The sequence below is a fragment of the Eublepharis macularius genome, chromosome 7 (genome assembly GCF_028583425.1).
Source record: "Eublepharis macularius isolate TG4126 chromosome 7, MPM_Emac_v1.0, whole genome shotgun sequence".
Taxonomy (NCBI): Eukaryota; Metazoa; Chordata; class Lepidosauria; order Squamata; family Eublepharidae; genus Eublepharis; species Eublepharis macularius.
Window position 1 is genome coordinate 77,779,571 of NC_072796.1, and position 17,626 is coordinate 77,797,196.

Below are 17,626 nucleotides of genomic sequence, written 5' to 3' on the forward strand. Positions count from 1 at the left end.
TATAAGCGACGATACAGATAAAATATACAGTACAAGCTGAATAAAATGCTATAAGAGATACACTATTGTGCTTGCAGCCTATTGACAGCCCTGTGCTGTCACGACCTTCTCTCGAATTTTCCCTGCTTCAGTGGGAATAAGAAAATTAATTTAGCTACAGGAAAAGCCACCAGCAACATCAAGAAACAGATAGTTGGGACCCAATCCAATGCATTTTTTTAAACACTCCACTCCACTTCATCAAAATACTATCCAAAGTTCCTTTAAGGTCTATGCTTTCAAATATATTGTTGCTCTTGATGCAGCTGTCACTTAGTGCAACTTAGGTAGCTTATTTCCTATTACAGACAATCCTGAACCTTGCTTGAACCTTAGACAAACCAATATCTTTCTCTGCAGAAATGGTGTAGGATCGCTTACTTAAATGTTAAACAGGAGTCTAGTGTCATTCTAAAGACTAACAGCATTTATTCCAGTATAAGATTTCCCGACTTCTGTGATCACTTCATCGGAAGGATATAAAAAATGCTGTGTACTGCTGATGCAGTGAAGCGCCAACGAGGCTTCCCCCGATAGGCTCTTTCACATTTTTTCTGTCCTCCCCACCTCAGTTCCACTGCAGCACAAATACTCCCCACAGACGATTTTTCAGTCTTTTTTATCAGCGATTTAGTATTGCTGAAGCACTATAATATTAACATTGTAACAATCTATCAGATCTTCTGAATTCCCCAATTTACTTTCTTTCAAGGCCCCTTCCTTGTGGATACATAAGGGAAAAGACATACCTCTGCCAAAAAAGAGGAGAGACTTACTTTTTTGAAAATGAAAGCTGGAAATTCATGTAACACAAGAGACAGGCTGTAATCATTTTATAATGATCTTAAATTGCTAATTTTAAAAAAAGCCATCCAATGCTGGGATGAAAGGGCTGACGCAGGAGATTAGGGCAGGGGAAATGGTGCCAATGTGCATGTGACCAAGAAAATCCTGACTTCATTGTCTATGTGTGCCTCCTCAGTTTTGCTGCGATCCTTCTCAAAACAATGCAGCAAAGAAGGCTTGGGGAAAATAGTGGGAAAGATATAACACAGCACACAACAGTCTCACACATTCACTGAAATCATATGGAGGGAGAATGGAGCAACCACACAGATAAAGTAGTTGTACAAACTCTCCCTCCCTGTGATCAGCAACACTGGTTTTTGAAAGTCACCGATCGAGAGGAGGGACTTTGCATGGCCACTTCAGTGAATATGTTGTGTGCACTGGGGTACTGAAAACGAAAAGATGAATAGAAGCAGAATAAACCTGTGCTTCCCAAGACCATTCAAGCCAGGGCAAACAAACTAAGTGTAAGTGACAAACTTGACATGTCATAAATAACTTGCATTCATATTCATGGGCAGCCATGCCAACAGAATGTTTTAAGGGGTAGTAACACATTTGTGATCTATGAAGACTGCACTCTATCTAGTACATTTTTATCCTGTCCTTCCTCAGAGTGGCACACACAGTTCTCTTTTGCTGTATGGCAGAGCAGGGATTTAAACACTGGTTTCCCAGTGTTAGCTCTACTTTTACAAAAACCATTTTGATATTTGTTATATTCTTTCAGAAAATTGAAACAATAATGGTAGCATGAAGATGCTAGCCCGGGTGCCCTGTTTCAGACCAGTGCATAGTCACAATGAAGTTAAAGGTCTACAGGCTACAACTCAAAAAGTACTTGAAAACAATATAGAAGAGAACATGCTACTAAAATGCAAACTCTCCCCCCCCCCCAGCCTTTGTGGTTATGGTTAAGAGTAACAGTTTTCATCCTTAATCTTGGTTCAACCCAAAAGTTACTGGTCCAAAAGTTACTAGTCATACCAGTCCCAGCTCTTTCTTGGGTAATTTTTTTAAATGACAACCCATGACTATAGCCATGGGCCAAATGAGTGGTAGTAGGCAGAATTAGAATATTGGAAAAATATGGTTGCTACTTTTGTATTTTAGTGGGCCCTAAACTCTAGGAGTCAGGCCTGTTTTTGTTAAAGCCTTGTATCCACATGGGTGGACTGGTCACATTTTCACCCATCCACTGCTACTTGTATTTTGCCTTATCCTAAGGAACCAAATGGGTTTCTTACATCAAAGGAAGGAGTTACATCAAAACTAGTAATGTTCAGAACAATCAGAAGAATGACATTCTAGATGACATCAGAGCCTTTGACATAATATAATTTAATGTAACGTATTCATTATGTTTTTAGCTACTGTTTAAATTTAGTTTTATAATGGTCTATTTTATATGGTACTTTATTTCAAAAATAATTTCAATGAGAAGCTTTAGTAATTTTGTCTCTTCAGATGTTAAAAGATGACAAGTCAACAAAAGATGCCATTGCAAAGCTAAATGATAGAACTGAACATGTAATTATATATACTCTGTGAAAACCAATAGGGTTTTATGTAGAAATGTGTGTGAACACATGCTTTTGCTCTCCTACATGGGTTTATCTTAGATTATTATATGAGAGTAATTTTTTTGAAAAAATTCCTTTCAAAATAAATTCTTACATTATATTTTTTAAAGGCACCTAATAATAGAATGTCTACTTTTAGAGCAATCCTTCTTCACTGCAATCTCCTCATTTGCTCTGAAATGACAATCACTCTGTTGCATTTTCCTTTTTAAATGTATCATATCAAATATATAGTTCCTTGACAGGAGTTATCAGCAAGTCTAAATTGAAAAAAAATCTGGGTAGAAAGATTTAAATAAATCAGGGTAGACTGATTTAAAATCATTTATTTAAATCAAGATTTAAATTGTTAAAAGGAAGACAAGTTTCCCATTTTGAAATTCATATTTCCAGAAAAGGCACACATACTAACTAGTTGCTCTAATAATTAAAATATAATGATTTGCAACTAGATATTCAAAATAGGAGCATAATCAAAAACTCTTGGCCATGAAGCTTGTGCACTGCTTCATTTTATCTCCTTAGACAGGGTTTCTGTTTTGTTCTCTCTAAACACACAACAGTACTAAGAAAGGTTACCTGCTTTAAGGTGAAAACTGACATCCTATGCAGTTATTTGGAAGTAATTACCACTGAACAAAGTGGAGCTTTTTTCAAGCAGGCATGCACAAAATGTAGGCTCTATGTCTCCAGAACTTCCCATAAGTTAGTACTGCAGTTAGGGGAGTTCAGTATAGTGGTTAGAGCATCAGACAAGCCTAGGCAGGCCCAGGTTTAAATCCCTGCTCGCCATGACATTTATTGGGTGACCTTGGGCCTGTCATTCTCACTCAGTATAGTGTTCTGAGGATAAGATGGTGGAGGGGAGGGCCACATACGGTGCTCCTAGGGAAAAGTGCAAACTAAAAATACAATGAATATCGACAAAGCAGGCAGCTGAAGGTGGTGGAAGTAGAGAACAGTGGTCATGGGCAAGAATGCACTGAAACATGAAAAAAGAGATGGGGTGGGCAAGACTATGGAGAGCCTTGAAGATAAGGAAAAATGTTTGTGTGGGATCCTGGACTGGAAGCCAGTATAAGGACTTAAGGGGAGACATCTAAACAGTCTAAATGACAAGAGAGATGAATGATATTGGTAGCGCTTCTGAATATGAGTGAGACATCCAGGGTACAAGAATGGATGACTAGTGGAGAGGACAAAATTGCAACAGTCAAGACAGAATTTTCACTGACAGAGAAGGTTATTTTGAAAGTGTTAATGAACTTACTAAATATATAAACGATATTATACATTAACTATAAATTATACTTCATCAAATGCAGGCAAATGTACAGTTAAAAACTGGTGAAAAGGGAAAACTACATAACACACTGTAAGATATATGATGGATTAAATATGGAGACTAAAGACGTGAGAGAAATCAAAGATAAGCATCAAGATTTTGTGGCTGTTATGCAGTGACTTCAATATACAGTAAGCTGTATAGAAACTCTTGGTAACTTTTATTCAAATAGCCAAGCCTGATCACAAGCTTTAAGAGAAAATGATAAGAGTCTAAATGAAAGGTCATTTGGACCTTGAGTGAAATTCCTTCCCCAAATATGGTTATCAAACTCTGACCATGCTAGTCTACTGCTCTCCACAAGATAAATTCTTTACAGCACTTCGTTATCAAGATAACAGCTTATAATGTTATAATGTTGGCCTTCTTAACTGTTATTTTTAAAGTATGCAATAAAATCCAACTATCATCAAAATTAGAAATACCACACTTCAATATACTTTAACAATGTACTAACTGTTCTCTGTATGTTTTTGAAAGCATCCATCAGCTTACTATATGCAAACAACCATTATAAATTGTATTTATCCAAATGTATAGTTGCAGAAAAACATTCAACTAGATTGTACAGCTATCTAGAGCATTTTAAAACTGAAACATATCACAATGAAAAAGTGAAAAAAGGCTGGTTTTTGAAGGACCCATATTCATGGGTCAAAATACCAAGGACTGAAATCATAAACATTCTTCCATAGAAGTAAGTAAACAATGTATCTAAAGGTATCATCAGAAAGTATTTAACACAAAAGAGTAGTGAAAAAAATCCAGTGATGCAACAGCATGGTTAAAATGTTGTAACTTTAGTTTAAAAAACGGCAAAACATTAAAGAACAAAATATTTAAATGTTAGTAAACAAATAAACATTAACATTTCCTGTTCTATGCATGTACTCACTTTGTGCTTTCTGAGGATGCAGCAGCTGCTGTTGCCAATATTGTTTTCTTCGCTATCTTCCTTTTTTCAATATACGTTGGCTTCCCCAAAGTTTTTGGCTTACACCCCTTCTTACCTACTCCCACCTGGCTCTAATTATTCATTCCTTTACAGTGCAATTGTAAGGAGAATTACACCCTTCTAAATTCATTGACTTCAAGGATCATAGAAAGGTGCAAATCTTTGGGATCGTGCTGTTAGTATTCTGTATCATTTGTGTTTCCTTAAACACTACTATTCTGATCTCTACCTGATATCACACTGCTTTCCTTAAGAGTTTTAAGATTTCCATGCCTTCTCATATTTTCTCTTGGATACCTTCTTCTTTCCTTCTCTCACTTTTTCTAGTTTATTCCACCACCTCAAGCTTGTAACTTAAGCCTATTGATCCAAAGAATATGCAAAAAACGTGTTCAAGGTTTTTGTTTTTAAATTCATTTCCAGGTGACATGGGAGTTCACATACAGGGTAAGTACCCACTGCCCCCCCTCACTCATTTGGTCCCCAGGGGATTTGGCAATGAGGTTGTTCAACTTCCCTGCTTTCCTCAAACTTCTGTAGTGATTTCTTCAGCTCACTTAATTAATTGACTGTTACAAGCACCTACTTTCTTTTTTCTACGCTGATTCCCTCCTTTGTCACATACTTTCTTTAAATTTCTCTTAACTTTTAGGTATCTTCAGTCTCTTCCTCTCATTTGTTTGCTGTTCTCTCCAGCTGTGCCTCTTGGTGCCTCTTTCTTCCATCTGCTATTTCTTACCACTGAATTCTTTGCTTCTTGAAATTCATTTGTTCTCCTCCTATTTGTGCATTTAAACTCTTAAAAAACCTCACCTCTTCACTCTGGCATTTAACTGGTCTTCTCTATCTAGCATTTCCCTCTATTTCATTTCTCTCAAATACCTTGTCTTTCATATATTGTGTCTGAGGACAGGACCTGTGCCTTAGTTGAATTTTCCTGCAAGTGTTCTTGAAATAACAAAAACACATGTAGATGATTCATGTATGAGAGAGTGAATTACATTTTATATTATTACAACTTTGGCTGTGGTGGAATGTTCGCTACTCAGCCCTTAGAGTCACCTTGTGATACAGTTTCTTGGGAGGTCAACTTTTATTATGAGAATTATCTTTTGGAATAAATTCTGAGTTGCTGTGTGAAAAGAGCTCCTGTAAAATAGTAAGAAACTTTTCAAATGGCATTTGATGCCTGTTTATAACAACGGACCATAACTACAAACAATCCTGTCTTGTTAGCTGCTTCTTCTATGGTACAGTATTAACAGTATGGAATGTTTTGAATTATGAGCAATGCTTACATAATTGCATGTGTTTAACTTCTTAAAAACAATACATTAATTGACACAAAGCAGGGTTGTTGTTGTTTTTAAAAAGCACCTTATACTTCAAGTGGAAAACTAGCAGAACTGTAGTTCTCCAATTTGGGCTTTTCTGCTCTACTATTTAGCTAATCAGAGCTGTAGAGAGAGACCTAAAAAAGCAGCATTATCCTTCAAGTTTCGACTGCAGCGTCATTAAATTCCATTGGTTCCCTAAGTGGTTCCCAGTGATGCCCTAAGAAGTTCTTTGACTAGTTCATGCTAATCCATATATAATGTGATATACATTGTAGGTCTTTTAAAACAAAAAGAAATAGAAACGTCCTACTGTTCTGTGATGTGGAATTTTTGTATTTTTCAATTGAATAGTTGTTGTTTCACATGTATAGTACATAAGACACATGGGCTGTGATCTGCTAAACAGTTATTCAGGAATGCTTGGATTCCAGCCCATATAATCCCACTGATCCAAGTACTGTGGCTTACCTCAGCTATAGTAATGAATGGAGAAATGAACCTTTTAGCTTTTTATTAAGCCTCAAAAGAGATCTTTAGTGACAGAAAGCCATTACCTCCAAATAGATCTATGGTATAAATTAAACATACACGTGTTCTGATGTGTTCTTAGCAGAAATTTGTATACATCCAAACATTCAGTTAAAAGTAGAATATCATAGGATCATACAAAGAATCATTGGCAAATTCAGAAATGTTAAAAATTTCTCCAAACATTTTGCCCTTTATATCCAGTTAATTCTTTCACAAATGTTTTTCTCCTTGCATAGGAATTTTATTTATTTTATTTCACTTCAAGGTATGAAAGCTTTACAAAACTTTATTTCTTTGTCTTTTTAAGGGAACAAATGACTAATTCATGCTCAGTTCAAATATAATGCCAAAACCATAATTTGTAGCTATGCAAACACGGCCAGTGCTTGCATGTTGCCTTAGCACCCCTTCCTTTCACAAGAAGTCAATTAATGACTTCCACTTTAGTGCACGCAAACCAAAATGCTGTTATATTCAAACCAGTAAAATAAAGTTTGAACTCCTCCTCAAAACCAGCAATATACATCAGCTTTAAACCATTATTTGAAATACTCGATTTGAGTACAAGCCCAAAACTACATTTGTCCAGATAAAATGGCAAACTTTGATTGAGGTAAATCTGAAGTTACTAATTGATTCTGCTGAGTACAGGACTCATTCATATATTGACAAACCATGGTTGGGCATTTTATTTGAACTGAGCTGAACCATGGATAAATGTTAACAGAACTAGCATTGTTTTTACGGCAGACTAGATACCTGTATTGACCTACTCATATGTAAGCCTGAACAAAACATGATTCACAGTCTTGTAAACATATAAAGAATCATTATTTATGAAAACTGGCAACAAGATCTTGAGGCCAAGAATTGAAAATGCTTAGGGAGCTGACTTGAATTATGCTGGCATATTCCAGAGTTATCCCTCACAGCACCATAGCAAGATGCCCAGCCTCAGGATATGGCTGGTAATGGCTTTGTATAGAACCTAACTGTAGTGCTTGTTTCTAGACATGGGCACAAAATGGGAAAAAAATGAAACGAGAGTTTCGTGTTTCGTCATGATCCATGAATTGTGATTTATGAAATTTCACAGAATTGACACGTTTGCCAAAATGATTCGTTAGTTTCGTGATTCATCAGAACCTGGGGCATTTCAATGGCCCCCTTCATACCTGGAGATGCCAAACTCACAGGGAGACTTCAGCAGGCTCTCCTCCACCCACCCTCCCAGTTTGCAATACGTTGATTGGGAAGGTGAATGGGAAGGTTGGGAAGGAAAGTGCTGCCAGAGGCCTCAGAGTCAAGCTAGACCCCAGAGCCAGGCAAAGGCCCGAGAAAGAGGGGGTGGAGGAAGAAAGGCACCCTCATCAAAAAGACCTTCCCAGCAAGCTTCTAAATTCACTGTCTCTTCCCAAAAAGCTCCCAAATGTTTCCCAAAAGATCTCCACTCTTTTTTCCCCAAAGCTCCCAATTTCACTCCCTCACTCCCAAATTCCAGCAACAACAGATCTTCCCTCTCCTCTGTCTGTGCTGAAACTGAAAGCACAAGGCAGAGCTGTGCCTTAAATAAGAAATGCTCAGAGCAGAACAGGAGCTCTCTTGTTGGCAGACAGACCTTCCCATTAGGGTTTGGAGGGAAGAGATTGGTGTTCCCATAGCTACAGAAGGCCCATCTCCTCAGTAGCCATCCCCTGCCCCTTGCTATATAGGGCAAAATGGGAGCTCTCTCCAGTTGGCAGAGAGAGCTGCCTATCACGGTTTTGAGGGCTAAGATTGGGCAATGAAAGATCGGCAGACTTTCTTGCCCTCCATTGCCTAGGGAATCAATAGATTGCCGCCGGCCTGTCTGGCATTACAAATCGATCATGGAACACACGGAAAGGCCCAAAAGATCGTGGATTTCGTGAAACCTTGGTCCCCCACAAAACGCGTTTCTTGAAGCGCGAGAGGGCCAGTTTCATTACGATATTTGTTTTGTATTTCAATTCATGCCCATATCTGCTTATTTCTGAATGCTATTTGACATAAGTTTAATTTCTTATAGTCAGAAACTAGTTTGGCAGAATATCTAAGTTATCATATGATTTGCAAAAACTTGCTTTAAATGAAACATAGAAGCACTTTATTAAGTCAGGATTTTAATAAACTAAAACCAATCAATTCTTCTTGCATTTTGGATTCAATTATTGTTATGAAAACACTAAGCAGGTCTGTAAAACTATAATTATGAGAAGATACTGCTGAATAGAATATGTTAAATACAGACAAAAGCTTTTGTTTCAAGAATCAATTTGATTTGCAGCTTCATTTTAAGAAGTCTTTTTCATTTATGTTAATGTCTTGATCTGTGCAGCCATATTTTTAGGGAAGAGAAGCAATGAATAGAATTAAATTAGTTTTTTTAAGATAAATATGAAACTTCCTGAAACTAATCCTCTTGATCAACCTCATAATTTTTAAATTAGCTAGAAAGTAATTTCTATGATAAAGACAGCTTATAAAACAACAAAATTAATACATTTTTCTTACTCTGAGGCCCTCTACTGACAATTAGAATTGCACCCAAATATAACTAAGTCTAGAAAATCTGTCCAGCATTTCAACATTTGAAAATATTCCACTTCAAACACAATATGTTTTTCACAGGACAGAAATAAACAAGATCCCAATTTAAGTATTAAATATCTTTATGTCTATGGAGATTTCTAGCAATGTCTCTGACATTTCAAACAATGGCAATGGAGACTGAATGCTGCAGGATGAGGTCTTAATCCCGGTCACCATGCCATTTGAGAAGAATGCATATGGAGCAAAAAAGACCTTCATTTTCTTACTGTTTAACTTACAAGCTTTGAAAAATCAAAAAGTAACTTGCTAATTATTACATTCCATTGTACGTGTGCTTTTTTTGTCTAATGGAAAAGCCAGGAAAAAAACGTGCTTTTAAACTCAGACTTAAACTAGAGACAACCAGAGGAAAGAGGTGAGGGAAAATATCTGAAGTTGCCCAAAGATGCAGGATTGGGGCACAGTATATTTTTCCAATAAATGAAAAGTTTTAGTCTCTGATTCTTTGGGATGAGGAAAGTGTCATAAGAATGCCCTCAGATCACAGCATTATCAAGCTGGTTTAATAAGAGATTTTATACAACAAAATCATCTCATATGAGTTCTGTGCATAAAATATTACACTAGGACAGGCATCTAAAAAACACACACAACTCAAAATTACTCCCGAGGAAGCCTTCAAAGCTACAATTATGGATAACCATTTCTATCTGACTCATAATCAGAATGAATGAAGAAAATCATGCTAAAAAATTTTAAGCAGCAATATTCAGAACGCATTTATGTACTGGATACGTATAATAAGAAAGTGAAAACTGCATGCAACAATACCATTCAGAAGAGGCTGTCCTTCATGTATACCCCTGGATATGACTGCATTGTAAACGTCTTCAGGAAATCCAGTCTTGCATAATGTGCCTTCACAAGTTGCCTTTATTGGGGCCTGAAATGCGAGACAAAATTTATGTAATACTTGCGACCCTATTCAGCTGAGAAACATTCCACTTGGCATAAACCCTGATTTTGCTATCTTCTACAAACAACCTCTTTGTTTCCAAATGGCTGCAATTAGAATTCCAGGGGCAAAGGGTTAATCTTTTTGATAACTGGAATGGAAGGAACAAATCCCACTTGTCTAGTAAGATCTAAATAATACACAATCTTGATTCTTTAAACAACTGAACATTTCAACTAAAACAGTCATTCGGGCTGAAGTGGAATGGGGGGAGTAGGAGAGGACAAACACATTCCTTCAACTAGAAATAAATATTCTGGATTAAAAAACCTGATCAAGTTTATTAGATATGAATGATAATAGTTGAGAGATTTGACAACCAAATCAAAACATGCTAAACTGTTCCCATCAATATATATATATATATATACATATATATATATATATAAAATACATTCACATATAAACATTTCTAGTACAATTACCTTTGTTACAAACCAGTTATTGAGGAATAGCTATTACATTAATTTTTTTAAAAGACCTGTTGTTTTCTTTACCAAATTTTAAGGGCTCATTTCTTTTTTTTAAAAATCTCATTTATCAGCATTTTTACTATTGGAAAGAAACTGTGATTTGGGGCCTTTTCATACAGCCTTTGTAAATGGTTTTGGCTGTTGGTCACTAGTGGATTTTTTTTGTGTCATTTCATACACAACTGGTTTGGCTGCCATTTGCTGATTGATTTTCTTTACTTTTTCAGACAAAACTGCTTGTGTCCCATTTGCAATGTGGGGTTGAGCCAGTTTTTCAAAACCCTTTTTTCCTCCATTCTCAAACATTCTGTGTGCTTCTGATTCGCTGCAGTGTACCATCTGAAATCTCAGCAGCATTTTCACCAGTACCACTTTTTTATTTTCCCACCCAAGTCTACTATGTTCTATTTTTTTTAAATGAATAGTGATTAACACTATAGTGCTACAGCATTGTTAATGACTGCTTTAGCAGGTTCCCTGAATGCCCAATTTTTTAATTTTTTAAAAAGAAAGTCTCTAGTTCCTTCCCTTGTGGAGATATGCCTTCTTCCTTACGTCTCTGCAAAGAAAAGGGCTAGACATTTTTTTTTTCAAAAAAATGAAAGCTGGGAATTGAGAGAATCTACTACACTTATCATGACAATACTATAGTGCGACAGTAATATTTGAGATGGTTTTTTAAAAAAAAAATACAAAAGCCCTGGTGGCCTAGGGGAGGGAGGAACCCCAGTCCAGTGTCTGAAAAAGTGGTTCTGTTTGAAATAGCCACAGCAATTCCATTATGGTTCATAAACTGATGTAAATACTGTTTGCAACTGCCATCTCCACATTACTTTACACGAAGATGGGACAACAGATAGCAACCTGGTTAAAATGGAAATGCAAAGGGGGGCTTAGAAAAAAAGGAGGGGAAACCTCCAAAAGCATGACTTAAATCCTCCATTTGTAAGCAAGTTATCTATTTACTATAAACGTTTCCAAATAATAGGTCTTGTGAATCCTCAATAGGCAGACTAACAACAAATACCAAGGGGGCTCTCTCTCACTGAAGGTTTTCCTATATCTAAATACCTTATATGGTGCCATAAGCCATACCGTTGCTTGTTCTTATCTTGTTATAACATAGCACATAGTTTAACAGACCTCTTTTGTAGTGGAAGAAGGCTACATAAAGCACCAAAGTTGATAACTATTAGATTGCACCATCTGATGGAGCTATATATTTTGTATCTGACCAACCTTTACTTTATCAGGTTGGCAGTAAGCATACAACCCGATTAACCAGACTCATCTCAAGACCAATCGCAAAAGCAGCAGATATGACTACATTGAACTTTGATTAGTCACCCACACATTTCTGAGACAGTACCTTTTATTTTATTAAAGTAAGCACTTTTAAAAGGCTTCTGGTTGTCGAGCATATTTGTGCCATGTTAATGGCACACCACATTTGACTGCAACAATCTTAGGCACCAACCATCTTAAGTAAATCTTACACACAGATTGCAGCTCCAATCGAAATGTAACAAATTATATTTATAGTAATAGGAAAGTGAATCTCTATAATTAGGAAGCTTTCTTTTTAAAAAAATAATAGAAATGGTAAACCCAAAAAGGTTGGCCAGTAAGTAGGTGTCTCAACTCCAAAATGCTATGCGACAGCATAATTTAATAAGTAAGCTTAATGTAACTAACAGGGAGGAGAAAAAAACAGCCTTTCAAAGGACCCTTGAAACAGTAAATCCTGGGTGGGCAGCTAAGTAGATAACAGGATTTTAACAAGCCTGCCCTGATGTGCATGGGAATCAGCCGGCCTTTCCAGCACTTATATCTGCAAAACAGCTCCTATAAACTGAAACAATGCTCAGTGAAACAAAGACTTGAAGACATGAATAAAGAGACTTCTTTATGCTTTCATTTGCAACTTCTCAATTTTCCTCTGAAACAAAAGAGAGCACTCTGTTCCCAAAAGCAGTCTATTGTAAAGATTATTTGGCCATAAACACATGAGGGGAATCAAAGATTCTAATTTTGACAAAGCTTTACTCTCTCATATTTTGCAACTGAAATTAAATAAAACTGTATTGCCACAATGCAATCTAGGTCATTTCAAGTTCAGCCTAGAATATTAAGCATCATTACCATGACTTTTTTAGTTCATGTCCTAGAAAAACTATCTAAAGTTAAACAGTGAAATCTTCATATTAAAAAGGAAGCTAAAGTTTATCTGTTCTGTCTAGGGCAGTAGGAGGAACTGGAGAAACTGTTGCAATATACAGGCTTTTCCCATGATTATAAAGTACTGACTAAAGCGAATCATTTAAAAATTCCCTGAATCACCAGATACAATTGCTGGTAAATTTTTTGTTTTCAACAAAGATATGCCTAGATCTATGTGAATCTGCAAATCTTTGAAATAAATTACACAGTTAAAGACTAATACTCCATTTGAAAAATCTGTTTATACAGGCTTGGCAAAACTATAAAAGCAAGAGTAAGGCAGTGTTTTTTAATTACTGGTTCATGGACTATCGCCAGTCCTTGAATGCGCTTCCTGCCACGCCACTGCAACAGAATGGGCTCAGCCTTCAGCAGCTGGCTGAGAAATTCCAATGTTTGCCCTCCTATCAACAAAATAGGGACAATGTATACATTACACTGGACACAGGTAGAACACTTGAAATCATTCCATATAGTAGGTGTCATCATATTATGAGCCTGTTGAATATGCAAAGACTAACCACATGGACTGAACCATAGGCCTTCCTCTATGGACACTGGCTATGGCATTAAATAAACTGATTAATCTGAACGCTAAGCACACAAAATGCTAACAGACAATCTAGAAATAAATGTTAATGACTTTGACTTTGCAACAGTGACATGGAAACTGGCCCTGACATCTAAAAGCCACAAAGCCACACTTCCCTAGAGACTGGCTATCCAAGATGATCACCAGGTAGACACACTAGTAAAAGAGACCTAGTCCAAAAGTCTCATCCAAATTTAGCTCCACTGGCCTGATTCATTTTTTATTTATTTTATTTTACAAAAATTATTTCCTACCTTTCTGCCCTCAGAAGGGTCACCAAGGTGCTAACAAATTATTATATACAAATGGGTAAAACATACATAATAAAAGCACATTTTAGAATTATTAAAACAACCCAAAAGAACAGTAACACATCATTAAAGCAATTAAAACCAGAATTAAAATGCATACAAAGACATAATGGCAACAATTAAAATATTGGGCAGGGCGAAGGGATCACAGAAGGAACGTTAAATAAAACAAAAAAGTCTTCTTCATCCTCTGACAGTAAACAGCAACGGAAGGGAGCAGATGAATCTCCCTGGGACAACGTTCCACGGTTTTGGTGCCACAATTGAGAAAGTGGAGACACCCAAAGCAGGGCCTCCAAAGATGAGCGCAGTGGTAGATAGAATCATAAGAGAGTAGACAGTTCTTCCGGTATATTGGTACCAAACCATACATTTATTGTAAGTTATTTATTATTATATTTAGTCATTTGGATAGACACTAAACCCCACATGAAAAAGTAAACTGCTGGTGTCAGTATCACTAACAATATAAGAACTAGTAAAATGTGAGGCCAACCAACATGTGATGCAATAGGCTCTGAAATATATAACACAGTACAATCCTAAAATCTAGCAGTTAAAATGGAAACGTGCACATTAAAATTCTCGACTGACAGGTGAAAGGTTTCATTATATGCTTTAAATACCATAGAAGATATTATTTGTAAAGAGCTGGGATATACTTTTTATACATGACTAATTCAAGCTATAAGTAAATATACTCTCATTAGATAAGAATGTTTATCAGGACAGATATAAAACCTATTATACAAGTATTTCATACACAAGCACTCATAAGAATCACTTCTAAGGGTCAGCCCACAAACATGAAGTATTATATCCAATTGTTCCTTGAGTTAGCAAATGGAACTAAATAATGGTTAGGTAACGGTCATAATTTTTCCTCAGAGCCTGGCACAGCAAAGAATAAGCAACTATCTTTGTATAAGCTACATTAGTAGTTCCAAAATATGTTGACAAGGAAGTCATCAATACAACTGTGGTTGGTTATGTACCTACATTCTGATTCCGTGCATACATATTCCATACATATGCACACACCAAATACATATTATGTATGTTAAAATGTTTGCTTTAAATGGTATCAGTTTGGAATTTAAAAATGAAGCACACAGATGTCCAGTCCTATTTGCAAGTGATAATTTTATTCAAGACCCTGTACTTCCACAATCTTATTTTAACAACCACTTCTGAACTATTTCACCTAAAGAGTAATAGAACTATGGTTGTTGTGGGTTTTCCGGGCTGTATTGCCGTGGTCTTGGCATTGTAGTTCCTGATGTTTCGCCAGCAGCTGTGGCTGGCATCTTCAGAGGTGTAGCACCAAAAGACAGAGATCTCTCAGTGTCACAGTGTGGAAAAGATGTTGGCAGGTCATTTGTATCTACTCAGGAGGGGTGGGGTTGAGCTGAGTCATCCTGTAAGAGTTTCCCAGGGTGTGGAATGCTAATGGCGGGAGGCTTCACTGTATCCTGAGGAGGTTCTTTTGCATATGGATTGGTGCTTGATGTGCTAATCTTCTCTGCAGGGCTATTGTCGAGTATAGAGTGTTTTGTTAGCCTCGTGTTTTTCAGAACTGGAAACCATGCTCTGTTCATTCTTAAGGTTTCTTCTTTCCCGTTGAAGTTTTGCTTATGCTTGTGAATTTCAATGGCTTCCCTGTGCAGTCTGACAAAGTAATTGGAAGTGTTGTCCAGTATTTTGGTGTCCTGGAATAAGATACTGTGCCCTGTTTGAGTTAGGCTATGTTCAGCCACTGCTGATTTTTCAGGTTGTCCAAGTCTGCAGTGTCTTTCATGTTCTTTTATTCTTGTCTGGATGCTACGCTTTGTGGTCCCGATGTAAACTTGTCCACAGCTGCAGGGTATACGGTATACTCCTGCAGAGGTGAGGGGGTCTCTACTGTCTTTTGCTGATCGTAGCATCTGTTGTATTTTTCGGGTGGGTCTGAATACTGCTTGAAGGTTATGCTTTTTCATAAGCTTTCCCATCTGATCAGTAATTCCTTTGATATATGGCAAAAACACTTTTCCTGTAGGAGACTGTTTTTCCTTGGCTGTTTGATTCATCCTGGGTTTGATTGCTCTTCGGATTTAATTTCTGGAGTAGCCATTTGCCTGAAGTGCGTGGTTTAGATGATTAATTTCCTCATTGAGAAAGTGCGGCTCACATATCCGACTTGCGCGATCCACTAATGTTTTCATTATGCCTCTTTTCTGTCGGGGGTGGTGATTGGAGTTTTTGTGTAAGTACCGATCAGTGTGAGTTGTGGTTTCCTGTAGACCTTGTGACCTAACTGAAAGTTTGCTTTGCGGATGACCAAGGTATCCAGAAATGGGAGTTTTCCCTCGATTTCTTTCTCCATTGTGAATTGTATGTTCCGGTGGATGTTGTTGAGATGATTCAAAAACCCCATCAATTCTTCCTCCCCATGGCTCCAAATGATAAATGTATCATCCACAAACCGGAACCATACACTAGGTTTGTGGGGTGCTGATTCTAGAGCTGTTTTTTTCAAAATGTTCCATGCAGAAGTTTGCTATAACTGGGCTGAGAGGGCTCCCCATGGCCACCCCATCCATCTGTTCATAGAATTCGTTATCCCATTGGATAATAGTAATAGAACTGCCTGACAATGACCAACAAAGCCAAAACAGCGAACATCTAACCAATCTAAAGGTTTTTTAAATTCACAAATAGGATTTTCACTACTGTGTACATCAATTTCCAATCTTTCCCACTATCACTTTAACAATCTTTCCCACTATTGTTTAAAGGTAATTTTTTTATATAATTAAATGCAATTGGATGTCCCTTTCCACATATCCTGTAGGCAAGTATCCAGTGAGTGACATTCAAAACCAAGATCTCAAAAAGTTCACAAGCCAATCACAGAAAGGCAGAGAGATGAAAAAGACTGATAATAATTATGGCTTCTCCAATACAGTGGCAAAAGATATTTCACAGCATAGACAGAATAGGCTGCTAAAATCTGGTAGTGAAATCTTCTGATCTACAGTGCAACTCTATGTAGTTCCTCCAGTCCAAAAGTTTAATAGGCTTAGAGTGGAGTAACTCTGCTTCAGATTGCACTGTCAGTTGCTCAATTTTATCTGCAAACTGTGCTCACACTAATGTTTAATACAAGTCCTACTGCCAAAAGTGGGAGGTTCTATACCTTTACTCAGCCTACTTTTGTTAGCAAACTTCGTACATGCTGTAAAACCAAATGGCATCATTTATCATTATAGCTGTACTACAGACAAGACTACCATGTACAGGGAAGTGCATGCGAAAAAGATCTGGAAAACCCTGAAATCTGAAGTGGCATGCCGCTTTGGATTCGTGTTTCTGAATTGCTTCGGAATGCTCTAGAAAGATTTAGAGCATTCTGAAGTGACAGGGGGAGGCGGGAGGGGGGGAGACCCACCCCCACCCTTAAACTTCCATCCTCACCCCACTTACCTGACAGGCAGGACGCTGGAGCTGCTGCTGCGCTGGCCAGCTAGCTGGCAGAGAAGGCCTTCAGTGCTGCTGTGGCCTGCCAGTGCAGCCAGTGGCCACGTGGGTTGAAGGCCTTCCACACTGCTGCTGCTGCCACCACTGCCTAGCCAACAGAGAGGGCCACCGTCGCTGCGCAGCCACAGCCAGCAGAGACGGCCGCCGCCGGAGGCCAGCTGGAAGGCGGGAGGGCTGCCTCCTCCACGGTGCCAGGTAAGTGGGGGGGTGGGGAGGAGGTAGGGAATGGGACAGTTTAAAGGGACATTTCCTGCTGCTTGCAAGCAGCAGGGCCCTTGAAACTTCA

General features: G+C 37.7%; 1 protein-coding gene across 1 annotated transcript in view; it reads right to left on the minus strand.

The window, feature by feature from the left end:
* Positions 1-17,626, minus strand: part of CDH2 (cadherin 2) — a 167,628-nt gene that overhangs the window by 130,797 nt on the left and 19,205 nt on the right. Inside the window, exon 2 of the mRNA XM_054984914.1 lies at positions 10,042-10,153. Within this exon, the coding sequence (XP_054840889.1) occupies positions 10,042-10,153 (112 nt within the window). The remainder of the gene's footprint in view (positions 1-10,041; positions 10,154-17,626) is intronic.